At 37.7% G+C, this 18,771-nt stretch overlaps 1 protein-coding gene across 1 annotated transcript in view; it reads left to right on the top strand.

Annotated features, from left to right (window-relative positions):
• The window catches only part of PTPN2 (protein tyrosine phosphatase non-receptor type 2), an 81,947-nt gene that overhangs the window by 43,109 nt on the left and 20,067 nt on the right, over positions 1–18,771 (top strand). Inside the window, 4 exon segments of the mRNA XM_047697034.1 lie at positions 858–958; positions 5,918–6,016; positions 9,905–10,042; positions 17,139–17,348. Coding sequence (XP_047552990.1) covers positions 858–958; positions 5,918–6,016; positions 9,905–10,042; positions 17,139–17,348 — 548 coding nt within the window.

Genomic DNA, 18,771 nt, shown 5'->3' with positions numbered 1-18,771 from the left:
GCTGTCCCAGTCAGTAGAGCATGCAACTCTTAATCTTGGGTTTGTGAATTCAAGCCCCATAGTAGGCATGGGGCCTACTTTAAAAAAAAAAAAAGAAGAAGAAGAAGAGAGAAAGAAAAAGAATTAGAGTATTCCATCTGTATTTTAAAATCTTTAACACTTAATTTACATACAATTAAGTACTGAAAATTATTTAAATATAGTTTAATGCAGATCGGTTGAATGAAGAAAATGAACAGTAGCTACCATGGAAATCCAGTCTTCTCTATCTGAGGCCATTTTGGATTTTTTTGTAGGTAGACCTGTCAGTTCTTAGGCACCAAGACTCTAAATGAATCTTTTACTTTTAGGACGGTAGGTGCTTTATTCCTTTTACTATATTTTACTCTTTGGTTAATTTTTCTGTTACAGTAGCTAACCTACTACAAACAAAAGCATTTCCAGTACCACAGTAACGAACAACAAGTTTCATTTTTATACTTCCTTCATATAAAAGAGAATAATTTAGGACTTGACTCAACTCTCCTGTGGTACTAGTTTATTTTTCTTTGTTTCTTCTATCCTTTTAAAAGTACCCAGAACATTACTATTAAAGTAAAAAAGAGGGTCACCTGGGTGGCTCAGTGGGTTAAGCCGCTGCCTTCGGCTCAGGTCATGATCTCAGAGTCCTGGGATCGAGCCCCGCATCGGGCTCTCTGCTCAGCAGGGAGCCTGCTTCCTCCTCTCTCTCTGCCTGCCTCTCTGCCTGCTTGTGATCTCTCTGTCAAATAAATAAATAAAATCTTTAAAAAAAAAAAAAAGTAAAAAAGAAGTGAGAAGTTTGAAATGACAATTATGCTTATCATTCTCTGTTTCAGATGATCACAGTCGTGTTAAGCTGCAAAATGCTGAAAATGATTATATAAATGCCAGTTTAGTTGATATAGAAGAGGCGCAAAGGAGTTACATCTTAACACAGGCAAGTGATGGGATGGATGTCAAGCAAATGCCTTGCAGTGCAGTTACCGTGGTTGGTCTGCTTTGAAACATAGCTAAAAGGATGTCTTTACTTCTTTTGGAAATGAAATGCCATTTCAGTTTTTTCTGTCATTATGTAGTAAAATGTAGATACCTCGGTGTTTTGCAGGTATGTACGTGAACATGAAATTAAAGTTATTTTTAAAAAGGAAATTTCTTTAATGAATGGCTTACACTAGTTCTTTTAAGGCAAATTATCTTCCTTGCTTTATACTGATACAAAATGTTTGTTAATGTTTTGTTAAGTTCTCTTCACATAATCTCTATCATAACCAAAAGCCCTTCTCAACCCCTTTCTCTGGCATATGTTTTCAGAGAATATGAACATGCCTTTTATGATGTCTGCCCTTTGCTCAGAGTGAGGGTAGTAAGACCAGGTGCCCCAAATATTGGCTGGGAGGCCAGAAAGCATGAGGGTTCCTTGTGGCATTCTGCCCAGTTGCTTCTTGGCACATTGGCCACACCCATATTCCAGCACTAGTACTCTTTCATTGTTTGAAAATAGAAATTATTTTGGTTTATCCACACCAGCTACTCTTTATCAAATGACAAGAGACTTAATGAGTAGTGCTGTTATATCCCCCAGTTAATGATTTTTAAGTTCAAAAGATAAGGTATATGTTTGTAATATTTGAGCTTTTTAAAAATTTGGGTCAGAATAACCCATTATTGAAAGAGACAACTGTTTCATATAGTAAAAAGGTATTCTATTGGACTATTTCTGATTGACAGGAAATGAAGAATAATTACTTCATTTTACTTAAAGTAGCTGCTATATGTTTAAAAAAAGAGAGAGAGAGAAACTGTTTTTAAAAATGGCAAGAACATAAAATCACAGTTCAAGGCAGAATATAAGGGTAAAAAGATACATAATTTTTCTACTCATTAGGGAATATAATTTTAAACCAGTGGCTACCTCTCATTTTTTACCAGTGAAAATAGCAGAGATTTAAAAGTTTGTAATACTCAGTAAATATGTACAGACATAAAGATATATGTGAAGGTGTTTATTGCAACTTAGTTTTAATAGCACAGGACCAGAAATAATAGGACAGAAATAATCTGTGAGGGATTGGCTAAATATATTACATATACAGCATTAATATTGGTTATTTCTAAGAATTAGGAATAATCAAACTTTATTGTTTTCTGCCTTTTTGTAATATTTGGAGTTTTTCTTATGAGGATTTACGACATTTTTAACAAACTCATTTTTTAGAAGTTTACTTACTGCTTGAAAAAAACCTATCATGTTCAAAAATAGAAAAGAATAATTACCCTAGATCCCTTCTCACACCTTTCTTTCTCTCCCTTTTTCCCCAGTCTTATTTGTTCTTTTTTTCTCATCATAATCCTAAATTTTGTAGGTGCTTCTCAGGTTTCTGATTTAGGAGTTTATTCCCCCCTTTCAGTTTACATCTGAGACTTCAGTTCTCGGAAACTGTGCGTTCAACCTTTATATTTTAAGAGAATATAGACACTGGATTCACAGCATCTGTGCCCAAATCCTGTCCAACTACTTCATTAGGTATTCATTAATCTGACAAAGATTAATTGAGTATCTACTGTGTGGTAGGCATTATTTAAATAAAACGGGCAGTGGGGCACCTGAGTGGCTCAGTCAGTTAAGCATCTGACTCCAGCTCCACGTTGGGCTCCATGCTGAGCATGGCATCTGCTTGAAGATTCTCTTTTTTTCCCTCTCCAACTCCCCTTCTTAAAATCTTTTTAAAAAATTAAATAGACATTACATAAAACATTATTGTTAGGAACTTTATTTTTACATCATAGTAGGAAATAAAATTAGTAACAGCTAGCAATTTTGTAACCTTATTCTATACTTTATGTGTTTTGTATAATTTAAGGTTCAAAATAACTCTCTGGTAAACACTAGTTTTATGCACGAGGAATTATCTAAAGAGACCAGGAGCATTAAACAACTTTACCAAGCCCGTGCAACAAGTGACTTGAAGCCAGATTTGAAGTCCCTTTGGCTCCATGGGTCATGTTCTTAATCATTCAGCTCTCCTACCATAAGATTGCTGTGTGACTTTGGACAAGCTACCTAACTCCCTAAGCCTATGTGTATATATCTATATTATAGATGTCTACCTATATTATCTCTGAAACAGTGCGAAGAGAAATTTTTATAGTTCCTGGTACTGTGGTAAGCCATCCATGGATTATTCATTGTGGCATGTGTTACTGCTTTTTATTATTAGTAGTAATAGTAGTAGTAATAGTTCTCTTATAAAATATTGTAAATCCCATCGTGATAAAGAAAAATGCCTACAAATTGTGTTTAAGTGCCCTGTCCCTATTGGACTGTGCTGTGTGTCCTGATAGAGCTCCCCGCATTTAGAGCTGGAGGACTCAGAAGGCTGTCTTTAGCTTTTTTATTCTTTCCTGAATTTCCCCCGTATATTATTATAATTATCCCCCAGGTCTTCACTGGATATTTTTATCCAGATGACTCATTTACATCGCAAATTCTGTATTTTCTACATCTAACTCTTCTTTTTCTTTTTCTTTGGTTTTTTTTTTTTTTTTAAACCAAGCCAGCTCGCTTCCTGTTTTTCCCACCTGGGTGAAAGCTATGCTCACCTTCTACCGAATCCTAATGCAATTGCTTTTTAATTTATTTCCTCGCTACCAGTCCCTCCCTTCCTAACCTGTCTTTTTAGCAATGCCTCCAGTTATTTTTGTAACATACAAATCTGATCATATCACTTTACTTCTTAAAAAGTTTGGTGACTGTTTCCTGCATTCAAGACCCTCCACACTCTACAGGTGTGGTTTCCTACTGTGTACTTACCTATACTTTGCCCTCATTGATTTCTTTGTCTCTCCCAAATGTACCCTATACTTGCACGTGCCTTGTCTTATTCTTGGAATGGACCCTGGCTTGCTCCCTGTCCTTCTACGATGCCTCCCTATATCAGTTCCCTCCTCATTTTTAAGGCTCTGTTATACCGTCCTCCCTACTTGGGAAGAGCTGATGGTTTACCCCTTACTCTTGTGGTGCTTGATATGTTTCAGTTAGTAGAACAAGGACTTCTCCTTGCCTCTTAGTAAGCTCTTCGAAGGCTGGGGATATTTTATAGGACACAAAACTAGAGATGCTGAATGTTTGTTAAAACCTTAGCTATTCTAATTGTCATTTGTTGCTTCTTTTTGTCACCTTTTTCCTCTGTAAAAAAAATTTTTTTTAAAGATTTTATTTATTTGACAGAGAGAGACACAGTGAGAGAGCTACAGAGGCAGGGGGAGTGGGAGAGGGAGAAGCCGGCTTCCCACCTGCTTCAGGGAGCCTGCTGCAGGGCTCGATCCCGGGACCCTGGAACCATGACCTAAGCTAAGGACAGATGCTTAATTGATTGAGCCACCCAGGCACCCCTCCTCTGAATTAAAAAAAAAAATTTTATATATATATATATATATATATATATATATATATATATATATATATATAATCATTCCTTGCTGTAAATCTCCACTTCGCAAAAAACAAACAAACAACAAAAACTGTTAGTTTTGCTTGTAGGTGGAAGAGCTGAGAAATAACCCACACTACGACCTTAGAACCACTGACAGAATGTGTTTTGTGTTTCCATATGTATACACACTAAGGAATGATTTCTCTGGTGAATGGATAGATCCATTTTTCTAAATGAAAGAAAAGGCATTAATTTTAACTGGTGATTTTCTCACTTCGTTTTGTTTTAAAGAAGTAGATCAAGTAATAGATAATACACATTGAGTGAGGAGAACAGTATCTTCAAACATTTGGTTGTCATTACTCGGGATTCTGAGTGGATTTCTGGCCTTTTTATAACTTAGAAGCTTAGAGTTTATTAATTTAAATAATATTAATAAGGAATCTGCTATAAACCAGGGAATACAATTGCGTAAAAGATGCTTTCAGCCTCAAACCACGTGAATCACCTTGTCATGGGAAGCTGAAGTTCCAGGAGACCTGGCCTCCAACCCCTGAAGCTGCCCCTCCCTCTGCCCTGTGAGGAGAGTGCTTGCTGACTCAGCCGTTAGTTGCAGGAGAGCCTCATTCATTTTCACCTGTAAAATAAGTTATAATTTGACCCTGGCCTTTTCATCTCTTATTTGCCCTTTCTTCTGCTGCCCTGTGTTCCCATTAAGTAAAATGTGAAGATAATTGGATTTGAACCCCCCCCCCCCCCCCCGTAATATGAACCATTGCCTCTTGTAGGTCTTCTATTGAGGTCGCACATGCTGTAGTTTTGTAGATCAACAGCTACAGGCACTTTGAAATTTCTGCTTTTTCTGGAAATCTTTTTCTGGTTCACTTGGGGTGGTTGGTTGGCCAGTGATGGTACTGATTTCCTCTTTCGTAGGACTGCCATGATCCATGGCAGGCAAGGCCTCTTCCTGCTATGAAAGCTGAAAGGGAAAGAAATTTTCTTTGCAGCTAGAACATGACCAGTCAGATATTCCTGTCCATATTTTGACTCTGGTTTGTTGAAAGGTTATGCGTGATTGCTATAGCCACCTTCGTATGGCGATGCCAGCAAAGTGAAGTGATGGTAGTGCCAGGGTCAGGAGCACGGTCCCAGGTGGACTCCTTTGAGCAGAATCTTGCCTTGACGTTGGTTCCCACTGAAGCCTGGCTTTCCAGCCCTCAACTCTGAAAGTCAGCTGATAACCTAAAAAATTCCTTTTTGGCCTAAGTCAATAAAAGTCAGTTTTGATCATTTATAAGTAACTAGTACAGACCAATTTTTTAACTCTAGTGGATTTAAAGTCATGATTTACCTATTATGATTTGGTACATTGTTCTTAAACCAGAAGCATACTTGAAGGAATTTTCCTTGAACCTTGTTCCATCTCCTTTCTCTTACCTCCTTTTTCTTCTCTGTTCTTACAGGGTCCACTTCCTAATACAGGTTGCCATTTCTGGCTCATGGTTTGGCAGCAAAAAACCAAAGCAGTTGTCATGCTAAACCGAGTTGTGGAGAAGGAATCGGTGAGTAATACTTAGTATTTACAACTTAGTGTACTGCCTGTATCATTAGCTTATAAATGTTTTCATATTTCTTTTGGGATATTCATTAATTTATTGGTTTTGGCCTTGAATTGCTAAAGGCTCTGGTCAGGGTATTCCTGACCAGAAGTAGTATATCCTTTTCCTTTCTTGCCTTAAGTATTTAAATAATAGTTGTACACCACTACTCTCCAAGATGTAAATATAGTGAAACACATATTGACCAGTGGTGACATAGAGCTTTGGACTCCCTAGGCTTTATTAGAATTTTTATAATTTATTATCATCAAAATCTTGAAAAGTTTGTAAAAGATTTAAGTGACAGGTTTTTGTTAACCTATGTGATTTTTTTATTGGCTTTTAGGTCATGAGACCATAAGTTTGGGAATGTATAAATTTATTGAAACTTGAGGTACTATCTAAACACAGTGCTAATTAGTTAAATCTTTTAACTTTTGCACTTTTAGGTTCTTTTTCTGTCAAAGAAACAAATAAGAAAGTATTGTCAGTAAGGTCTCTTTAAGCCTAAGATCTTCTTCAGATTCCTGATTCTTACTTTTATCTAAATTAATATTTGGTGGCTTTCGATGGTGGTACAAATTATTCTACTCTCTTTCTAATCCTAAGTGGCATTCACATACCAGAATGTCTAGCAATGTTAGCATAGTTGTTTACAGTGGCTTTTTCATGGCTTCCAGTGTGACTTAAAAATTAAGTGATGATGACATTGTTTGAACAATATGAGCAGCATTGCAAAGTAGTATAAGTTTCATCTCTCCTTTTGGAGTATAATTACTATATTCATAAGATAAGAGTGCCACTAGAAATTAGAGATCATATTTATGGTGGTTGGGACTAGATGCCTCATAAGATTCAAGTTTAATAATTCTGGGGAAGATTATTTCATGGGTGATATTGCTTTGTTTATGAAGAGGCCCCTAATGTCTGATTATCTTTCTTTTTATGCTGTTAGCAGACATTGCTGGTCAGTGCTTAGTTCCTTATTTAGTTAAGGGTTACAAAATAGTGATATTCCAATTTTATCATTCCCTCTTAAATTTTTGTTGGAATACTTCTATAGAAAGAAACTTTCAAAGTGCCTAGGGGCAGAGTCAGTTAAGTGCCTGACTCTTGGTTTAGGCTTATGTTGTGATCTCAGGGTTTTGGGATCAAGCCCCATGTTGGGCTCTGCACTCAACACAGAGTCTGCTTAAGTTTCTCTCTCCCTCTTCCTCTCCCTCCCCCGCCCCCCCTTCTCTACCAAATTAAAAAAAAAAAGAAAGAAAGAAAAAAAGAAACTTCCCTTCTAGTTAGTTGACCACTTTTATATAGGAAAGCAGTTTTCAAAATAGTTGATTCCCTAGTGTCTCAACAGGTGACCAGTTAGATTTTTTTGGTGTGGGGACAGGGGCAGGAAAGGATCAGTTATTATGAACTCCTAGATTTAATCATATATGATATACTTTACTCCATTGCAGTTATTATGTGTCTTAGTAGTTGAATTATTTCTCTGTTAGCTAGCAGGAGTCTCTGCAAGTTGGGCTCTGAGTCAGAAATCTAAGAGATAAAACCAAAGAGTCTTTAATAATTTTCTTACTGTCTGGAATGACTCCTTAACCTCATCTTCATAGAATCAGCCATTTCTCTAAGGAACCTTGGTTTCTTTTATTGGACAATGGTATTTCAAGATGACAGTAAAAATAGGAATGTTTACTGATGCTGGGTTGATCATTGTTTTTAGAGCTTTTTAGTGAACAGAGCTAAGGAAAATAAGTGTGTGTTAGATAAGATACTTCAAGGGTTCATACTGATACTTCAATTCAAATTTAGAACGGTAGGGGGATGGCTTAACGCTTTCCATCTTGTATCAGTTGCCTCCTTTTTCCATACCATGAATCCAGCTTCTCAAAGACACAACGGATAAAGAATATTTCATAATGACTCATTTACTTTGCCCCATGTTAAACACCAAAAATACTCATAATAAGAGTATCAACTCCATCACCAAAATAATTACTGAATAAGTTTTAGATTTTTTATGTTTTTCCCATCTCCTTCTGTTTTTAAGTTGTACTTTACCTACATTGTCAGAGTATATAACATCCTACCTATACTGTGGTCTCTGTCTTATATCCCTTGTAAAATCTTAGTTCTACATATAAATATATATTTAATTTACACTGTTGGTCTTACTGCTGTCTCTCCAGTCGTTCTGTAGATAGCTCATTCTGTAGTGCATACTAAAGAGGGAACTCATGGGCATTATAGTTCCTGATTTCTTACCTGTCGATGAGAGTTTACTGTGCTGTCCTAATGCTTAAAAGTCACTTTGGCAGGATATAAAATCTTGGCTCACATTTGCTTTTCTTTGAGCAACTTAAATACATTACTCCCATTTCCTTTTGGCATTACAGATTACTGACAAAGTCAATTGGATATCTGATTTTATTTCCTTTGTAAGTCATGTGTTCTTTTTTATCTAGGTTACCCAAAAGCTTTATTTTTTTTCCTTCAAATCCCGTTAATTTCACCAAAATATGTCTTAAATGTTGGTTAGTCTGGGTCAGTTTTTCCAGATGCGTAGTATGTTCTTTAAATTGTATTCATTTTACTTGTTAGTATTTACTCTTTGCTTGCTTTAGTGTTCTTCTTTGGGTCCTCCTGTGATACACACTAGATATTCTTTGCTTATTTTTATATTTGTCTCTTTCTCTTAACTCCTATCTTTCGCTCCATTTCTTTTTTATTTAAGAAATGTCTTCCTTTTCCTCTTCTTGTTTTCCTAGGACATTATCTGATGTGTTTATTCATGCCTCTGTTCCTTTTAGTTTAGTCTTCCTTTCTGAAATGATGTGTTCTTTGATTCCTAATTTTTTTCTGTTTCCTATCACTGCATTTCTAAGTTGTTCTCACTTATGCTCTTTCACCTCTTGGATCATATTTAAAATGTCTTTTAGCACCCTTGGAAGTATCAGCTTATAGTAATTATTTGTTTGGAGGTGTTGTTACTGTTTGTGATTTGGAAAAGAAGAAATGACCATATTTTATAAGGATATTTTTGTGGGGTTTTTTTTCCCCCTAATGAAGTGGCTCTTTATCTCACCTTGCCACATAATTTGGCTTTTGGGAAGTTGCTTTTATCGTCACAAATAGGAATTCCATATCAGTAGCTCTGCCAAAATATACTAACTCTAGATAAAGGGGGCTTATCTTCTTATTCTTTTTTTAAAGATGCTATTTAAGAGAGAGAGGGAGAGAGCATAATCAAGAGGAGGGGAATAGGGAGAGAGATAAGCATGCTCCCTGCTGAGTGGGAGCCCTGAGACAGGGGGCTCTTTCCCAGGATCATGACCTGAGCCAAAGTCCAATGCTTAACTGACTGAGCCACCCAGGCGCCCCTAAGGAGACTTATATTATGATTCATTCCCCTGACTTAATTTTGTTATTTCTAGGTAAGTAGTATTTGGTAGCAGATTCATAGGTATTTGTAGAAAAACTTGTAAAATAAAACCTTTTCAATACTGTTTGAAGAAAAGATTCTTTCAAGGGGTTGATAATTTTAGAAATGTAAAGTGAATGCCAGTATGATGTTAAAATATAGGTTATCGCGCTTTAGAAGTGACAGATTCACTTTTATGAACGTATCTGTTGATGGCTTTTTTTTACTATAAGTCATAGTAACATTTAACAGACCTTTTATAAAATGCCAATCTTATTAAAATACATTGATCATCAAATGTAGTACAGTTGTTCGTAGATTTGGGTACTTGAAAAAAATATAACATGTATGTGTGTGGTTTGTCTTCCATTCCCAGCTTTTTAGAGTTCCATAATGTCTATGAACTAATATCTACATATCCTTAAATTTAGGTTAAATGTGCACAGTACTGGCCGACAAAAGATGATCGAGAGATGCTGTTTAAAGAAACAGGATTCAGTGTGAAGTTCTTGTCAGAAGATGTGAAGTCATATTATACAGTACATCTACTGCAGTTAGAAAATATCAATGTAAGACTCTTCATGCCCAAAAGATTGGACCTTATATTGCTGATTTTCAGAATTATTTTTTTGTCATTAGATTTGAAGTTTGGGGCTGCACATACATTTCGATAGTATCTAAAATAGTATGTAGTCATAACCATAGGGTTTACATTGTGTTTCCTACATGTGGTAGCTCTCTGAGGACCCTTGAGAAAACCTAGAAGCAAAGGATTTTGAAGTTCAGGTCGATATATGAGGATTGAAGAGAGGATGAAGAGAGAGCTTTACAATCAAGCTAACCTGGATTCAGATCCTGGATTTGAATTGGATTTGGATTTGATTCAAATTCAAATCCAGAATTGAATTTGAATTGGATTCAAAACCTGGATTCAAATCTTTTGTTTAGTAGAAATGTCCCTGGGTCCTGTTGCTCAACATCCCTCACCCTTTCCTTATCTGTAAAGCTGAGACTGTAATAGTGCCCTCTCAGGGCTGTCGTGGAGATCAAAGGAAGATGTGTACGCCGGCCACCTGATGTAGAATAGGCGCCCAGTAAACATGGCAGGACTTGGTGCTTCTGAGAGTGGCAGGCAAGTCAAGAAAGTCACTTAGTGGAATGTTGTTGATTCAGATGATTGACCACAGAAATTTGTCCTTCCTGAATTTTGGAAAATGGTGAAATAAATTTAGCATATGGTCCCAAGAACATTTATTGGCATCTTTTCCAGAAATATGAGAATTGTTCCTGCTTTCTTGGTTGAGATAACATGTACCTGGTGGATTATGAACCTGCTATTGTCAAGTTGAGGATTAAGACGTTTCTCCCCCTTTTACCACCTACATGTCTTTGTGTTGTAATCAGGATAACTGGAAAATATAATACGCTCTTAGGAGGTAGGATAACTAGAAAATAGGAAAATGTTTGTTTGCCAAAAAATGATTTCAGGAATGTATCTAGTCTGTATAGTGAGATACTGTTTTAGTTAACCATGAACTGAATGAAATGATTAACATGGGATCATTGACCAAAAAAAGTTTTATAGGAGGGGCTATATAAAGTGCATACACACGCACACATACTTTTAGAGATGAAGAAATACGTTTGTTTTATGGTTGATCTCTTGGAATGCCTCTGTTTTTGTGGCATACTATAAGGACAGGTGCACAGTGTTGAGGGCTGAGGCCCAGTTTCCCCTGACATCCATAACTAAGCTTTTTGTGTGATCTCTTAGGTTATCTAAGAAGTCTTAAGATTGGGAATTACAAGACTTAAATTTATTTATAAATTTCTCTTATTGTAGTTTTTTGTACCAACTGTTCCATTTACATATGTCTTAAGCTGCCCTGACCTACATCAGCAACTGTTTGACACTAGCCTGTGCAGTACTCATTCCCAGAAACGGAATGCTTTTCTATAAACTTCCCATGGTTCTTCGAATCATCTTCTCTTAGTATTTATCCCAGGTACCTCCTCTGCTTCTGGCATGAAAACTTACTTGAATGGAGAAGGTCATAGATGTTTTTCCCTGTTTCTGACACCTATCCTAATTAAGAGTTGATTATACCTTAATAATAAAATGAGTTTTGTTTTTTGTTTATCATTTTGCCAAGCACTTTTACATATATATGATTTGACCCCTAGTCTTCCTATAATGTGATAGAGTAAATATTCTTAATATTTCCATATTTCCAGTATTTTTAAAAAACCTATAATCCGTTCAGATTATAAGATTTTTCCTGTAAATAGATTACTCAGCTGATAAGTGACAGGCCAGAACTCAAATCCAGATCTCTTGACTTGGAATGACATGGAGCTAAGTCTTTTTTTTTTTTTTTAAAAGGTTTTATTTATTTGACAGAGATCACAAGTAGGCAGAAAGGCAGGCAGAGAGAGAGAGAAGGGGGCAAGCAAGCTCCCTGATGAGTGGAGATCCTGATGTGGGGCTTGATCCCAGTACCCTGAGATCATGACCTGAGCCAAAGGCAGAGGCTTATCTCCCTGAGCCACCCAGGCACCCCAGGGGCTAAGTCTTTTGAAAAAAGTGCTAATTGTCCTAGTAAAGGAAGATTCTTGGTTCTAAAGCATCTTTCTGTGAACTATGAACTGGCCAACCACTGTTTCAGTTGTTAGCAACTGAGTGATTTTTTTTATTGGCCTGGGTTCAGAATCCACCATAATTAATAGCAACAGTATGCTTACATTCTACCTTACAATCTTTAGTGAGAACTAGGAATGTTAGAAGAACAAAGTAGCATTTCGACATGAGAAGCAGAATTGCATTTGGTTAAGTATTTCCACTCTGGATCCAGATTGCCTGAGTTGAAATCCCAACTGTATGCTTCCTGGCTGTGTGGCTGGTTCCACTGTTTACCCTCTGTGCGTCAGTTTCTCATCTACAGAATGAGGATAAGGACCACGTGCCTCGGAGGGTTGCTATAAGGATCAAGGGAATTAATGCTATAACAGGCCTAAGACTCCATGCAGAATTCACGATTAGTAGCTTTAGTTGTGTGCATCTGTTTCCTTTGTCATATCAGTAAATTGGGAAGGACTACAGGAGCAAGGGCAGTTGAGAAGAATAAGTTGAGGGAGAAAGAAATACCAAAGGAGTGAGAACGGTGATGCTGCAGGTGGGAAGAGGTCACCAACCTCACCCTGAGCTGCAGAGAACCAGTCTGCTGCTAAAGGAGTGTGACTTGTATGTATTAAACGGTCTGGGGCCAAAGCCGTGGGTCTGTGTGGTCCCTGCTCTTTTACTGCCCTCTGGTCTAAGGGAGCATAAAGCTGCACACCAGCAGCCCTTTCCAGTGTCTTCAGCAGAGCTGAGTTTGAACTTTTGCCCCTGAATGAAGAGACTCCATCTCTGCTTTTGAAGTGGCCCTGTGGCTTCAGTTACGGGGAAGGTTTTGCAGGGCTTTTAAAATGTAAGGTCATCTTGAGTGCTTATTTGTCTTTCAGGATTTTCTTTTTAGTTGCCCTTCACTATTTTCCATAATATTGTTGGCCGGCTTTATGTTTATCAAGTTCCAGGAATACTATTGTAATGCTGGCTGCCTTCTGTTTCTCTGTCCCTGTAGATTTGCCCAGAACAGGATGAGTGCCTAATTATTATCATGCTTGCCTGGGATTTGATTCAAAATAGTCTGAACAGTTTATCCCACCTGGAGTGTCATCCTCTCTTCTCTGCCTATTATATCCTGCACACCCTTCAGGACCACCTTGTGGCCCATTTCTTGGTTAGGGCTTTCTTCGTTCATCTGTGACGCGTTCCTTTCTAATAGCTGTAATCTTTAACACTTCTCTCCATAATTTAAATCTTACCATTTTACGGGCTTGTTTAGTACTTTGTACTTTTAGACTCCATAACAAGGTGTTCAGCTCCCTATGGATAGAGTCCTTACCTGTTACCTTTGTGCTTCCCTCTGCCATTGCACCAAGTGAGTGGTCATTCTAAAACACAGGCATGATTCTTCCACTTTGCTCTAAAAAACCCTTTCTGTGGCCAATGCAGAAGTCCAGGACCCGGCCCAGACTGGTCCTTCCTCCTTGTCTAGATACTCAGTGTTTGTTCTTGCTAACAGCCCTACACTTCTCAAAAAGGCTGATCCCTGGGGGCCCACATCTCTGTGTATTGCTTTTCTCTCTCAGAATGCAAGCCCCATGCCTACCTGTTTCTGTCACTCTCCTCTCCTCCTGATCTGATGAGTTCATCTTTCAGAATGAATTGCAGTAACTAAATATTTAATACAGACCGTATAATGATCCTGGCAAAAATTGATGAGGGATTGAACTAAGGCACTTATGGTGAGCTACAGATCTCATATAAGTTTGTATTTAGGAGATAGGTTTCACAAACTTTGCTACTCCTTGGTGTAGAGGAAATAATAAGTTAAACAGTTGAAAATGTGGAGAGGTTTACAATTGATTGGAGCTTATTAGGGACTACAATAGAGACAATTCGTGTAATTGCTTCAGAAAAGGTATCTGTTAAGTATTTACCATATGCAGGCGTAGGTTAGGCACTTCACATTCACGGTTTCATTTATTCCTCATTAATGCCTCAATGATATTTGAGAAATACTCCTTTCGTTTATGCCTTGTAAGGTAAGTACTGTTTTAACCATTAACAGATGACAAAATTGGGCTTATGATGAAAGTCTTGGAAACATAATCTTGGTACTTCTGTAAATGCCCAAAGTGTGAAAATAATTGGGCCTAGGACCAAAGAGCCGGGTAGATTTCTTCATAATAATTAGAAAATTCATAATCTTAATCTGTCTGTATAAAATAGTAGTTAACTTGAATTTGAATGGCTTTAGGTGGCACACACTTAAATTGCCATAAGCCTGGCTGTTGCCCCTGGTCTTACACCTACTCAGTTCCTAGCTTATTTTCCTGGCCTCCATATATAATGAATTAGATATCCTTATTCAGGGATAGAATTCTCCTTCAAAATATCTAAGTAACATTTTGCCCTAAAAAGAAGAGTGAACCACTGACATTTTGTGCATAGTGTGGTGTTCATAAGTCAGTGTTTACAAAGGAGATTTGGCAGGCATGTGCAGATGGGGACTGCCGTGTAATTGCAGATGCAACCAGGTGTCCATGGGGTGTGAGGTCAGCATTGAGAGGGGATGGAGAGGCCAGCTGGGTGTCACAGGAGGACTGATGGGACTTGATGACCTGGGAGAAGGAAAGGGGGCTTCCACCAGTTTTGAAATAGGGAGTTTGTCAAAAATGGCAAAGGCTACATGTAGAGCGCTTGTTTGGAATAAAGATGAATTTTGTTTTAGCTCTCTAGCCTTTGGCAGTCCTTCCCCCGCCCCCCTTTTTTTTCCAGCGCGAAAAAGAGAAGAGGTCCAGTCAAGCATATAAACATTTCTTTTCTATCACAGTAGTAAACATATGGATCTTACTGCTTCATGAAGTGGTCTGTTGGGAATTGTATGATTTTTGTGAGCTGTGACTTTGAATCTTGTTTCAGCAGGGATACATTAGTAAAAATTAACTTCTTAAGAAGTTCTTTAGACTGGTCCTGTTAGGGGAAGAAAAAAGACTGATTCTCAAAAATCTATTAGTGGGGAAGACTGCATTATACAAACAGTCGTGAACATTTCTGGGAACTGGCTTTGAGTATCCCAGACAGCGTGACCTGAATTTGAAAAAAATCAAGAGACTGCTAGTCTTGAGCCAAAATCATACAAGTGGAAAAAAAAGCAAGCAGTTGCTCAGGATTGTGGGTTGACTGTAGGTTTTAAGCCAGAGGTGACGCAGTAACTAGCATAAGTGCGTATACAGTTGTGTCGGAAACTGGGCCGTACCTGTCAGAGCACAGCTCACAGGTGAGCCGGGTTCTGGCACCACCGCTCAGACCAGGTAGCTCCAGCAGGTCCACACTGGACCTGGTTTAGGTTCACATGGCAGAATCTGGCCCTGCTTTGTGAGGTCAGCGTAGTGGATGACCACAGCCTGGCAGTGTGTGTTGGGGGGGGGGGCTGGAAATAAGGGGTAAGCACACCCACTGGACTCTTAGACCCCATTTAAAGGAAGATGTAGCTTTGAGTTCTCCATGCCCCTGGGCTATGGCAGGAACAGCCACTTTAGCCCATTTCTGTGCTGGTATTGTGTTGTTAGGTGTCTATTTATGGCTTTGTAAGAAGAAACTGAAGATTAGCCTTCTTAATTTGGAATTTTTTTGATACCTTTTTTTAATACAGTAAATTTAACCCCCCCTTTTTTACATACAATAAGCTATAATTTTAAAAGGAAATGTTTTGAAATTTAGGAATCCCAATGATCATTTTAATTAGTAATAGATTTCTGTCTTCTACTACTGTCAGTGTACTGAGAGCCTATGGATCAGAGTGTATTTGGAATTATGAAAGCTGAATTTTAAGAAAATAGTCACTGAAAGTATGTAATTTGAAATTTTTAAAAGAATTTCTACACTGTATTTAATCAGTGTTATACCTTGTATAACCATTCTGGGATTTAGGAGTCTTCATTTCTACTGAAAAAGGGGGAAATTTTTTTTTATAACATGAATATTAATTCTGAAAACTTGTACCAAAAGCAGGATACTATAATAATAATCCTTAGCTGTTAACCATTAAAATTATCGTGTGGTAGTGGTTGTTTTTTCCTCTAATGTTGCTTGTATGGCTTCTCTCTCCATAAACATCCTACAGTGAAACTGAGAAATTGTTCAGAGATATGTTAGAGAGTTACTGCTTCGGTTTACAAAAATGAAGACTGGGAGGCACTAAAGTGCTTCATGGGGCAGAAGGCAGCTGGCAAAAGCTTAGGAACATTTTCATAATGAGTTAGTCAGAAATAAAGCTCATCAGGAAGATCCAGGAAATGATAGTGAATGCCAGGCAGGCTTGAAGAGACAGGAAGCACAGAGCTTATTGGTAAACCATTTTAGCACATCAGCTAAATCCTATAAACAGTTTTGGGATTGGAAATTATTACCATGGGGAAGAGCAGCAGTTAGAAGAACGATTTCAATTAAAAATGTAAAGATTGTTTCTTTAAATTAATTTTTGAGTTGCTCCTCCGAGCCTGTGTAGCACAATCTACAAGATAACTCATATAATGAGAAAAATTAGATCTAGAAATGTTGGGCATTCTTAAAAGGGAAACCATTAAAGAATGTAAAATTATACTGGTAGGGTTTGTTTTTTTTTTATAGAAAAGAAAAAGGAATACTCCTCATGATGTATGAATTAAAATATTGGCAACACGTATGGTGTAGGTTGGTGGTTAAGAGCCCAGACTGCAGTTTCAAATTCAGGCTCTTCCATTTCTTAATGTGTCAGCTTAGGTAAATTATAACCTTTTGCCTCTGTTATCTCATCTGGAAAAGGGGTTTTATTAGGACCGTTGTAGGGGTTGACTTAATACCTAAAAAGCTTAGGACATGCCTGCAAAATAATGTTTTAGAAATACTATCATTAATAAATTCCAAATTCTCCTGAAGAACTCCCGACTTGTGTGAGTGATTATCAAAAACCAAACAGAAAAATCACGGTATTAAAAACATTAACACAAAACACATAGTAGTTTTTTTCAACAAAAAGAAATTAGAACTAACTTTTCCCTTGATTTTCACTTTTTTAGAGTGGTGAAACCAGAACAATATCTCACTTTCATTATACTACCTGGCCAGATTTTGGAGTCCCTGAATCACCAGCTTCATTTCTCAATTTCTTATTTAAAGTGAGAGAGTCTGGTTCCTTGAATCCTGAACACGGGCCTGCAGTGATCCACTGTAGCGCAGGCATTGGGCGGTCAGGCACCTTTTCTCTAGTAGATACCTGTCTTGTTCTGGTAAGTGCTGCTGATGATCTAATTTTAGTCTTGTTTAATTTTTTATTGTTTTCCTTGGCAGAAGTAAGCTTTAATGTCAATATCCCAGAACTGTGATTTTCAAAACTTAAACTTCTGCCTTTTCCAGAAAAACCTAAAAAATTTTCACTTATACCCTTTTAAAAACTGCCTCTTGTTTGTGAGTGGTGGAGCTCTATCCAAGATGATTCTAGAGATCTCCAAGAAGACTTTTATTTCCCCCCTGATAGCTTTATATTACAGAAATAATAGGTCTTTCCCCTTCCTTGTTTTTCAAATACAAATTGACATAAAATATTGAATTCCTTCCAGCTCAAACAACATTTCTCTTGCCCGGAGTTTCCTTATTTACAAACTAAGGATAATGATACAATTTTCCTCACGGGTCTGTGGCAAGAATTAAATGAATTAATACATCTGGAACACTTAGGGTCCCTGGTATTTTCTAAGTACTCAGTAAATGTTGGTATTATTATTCCCCTGAGATTCCAGTCTCTACCCCCAAAGGGCTGTACTCTTTATCCACCAACCCATTCCCAGCCCAGCCTGGATACAGGCTTTTCTTTTTAGAATGTCCATTTTTTCCTTATTTGGGGCATAGGGCATCTCTGGAGCGCAGGAAGGGTTGAATGTTCGTACATCTACTGTATTGCTTCACTACTCTGCCTGTAAGTAATACACACTTCAATCTAAAACTGGACTGTTACAGGGTGCCTGGATGGCTTCGTCGGTAGAACATGCAGCTCTTGATCTTGGAGTCATGAGTTGAAGCACCATGTCAGGCATGGAGCATACTTAATTTAAAATTAAAATTAAAAAAGTTTAAAAGAAAACTGGGTTGGGGCACCTGGATGGCTCAGTCAGTCAGGCGTCTGACTTGGTTTCAGCTCAGGTCATGATCTCGGTGGTGCACTCAGTGCAGTCCGCTTGAGATTCTCTCTGTCTCCCTCTGCCCCTCCTGCCCCACGCTCACACTCTCTCACGCTCAGATAAAATAAAATCTTAAACTGATTGTTACATTAAAGTGAACTTTAACACGTTTAACAAAATATTCTACTGTCTATACACTTACTGGTGAATGACTATTAAAAACTGGGTTGTGTGTTTGTGCCTATTCCCTGACAGAACTTCCACTTTATTCTTTTTCAGCGGGGCCGAGGGTTATGCTGCTTAAAATATGGGATCGATAGTCCGGAGCTGGTACAGGGACTTAACAGTGTCCTTGTGGACTTAGGCTCTTCCTGTCTTCCTTCTCTACCATCTTTAGATGGCTTATGGACACAGACATGAAGGCAGAAGGGCACTGGGCAAAAAAGATTTACTTCTGTCAAGATCTTTAAAAAAAAAAACAAAACAAAACACTAATCTCGTTGGATTTATCTTTACATTAAGCTGAAACTGTTCC

Source organism: Lutra lutra, chromosome 12, assembly GCF_902655055.1.
Source record: "Lutra lutra chromosome 12, mLutLut1.2, whole genome shotgun sequence".
Taxonomy (NCBI): Eukaryota; Metazoa; Chordata; class Mammalia; order Carnivora; family Mustelidae; genus Lutra; species Lutra lutra.
This window is presented reverse-complemented; position numbering and strand designations above follow the sequence as displayed.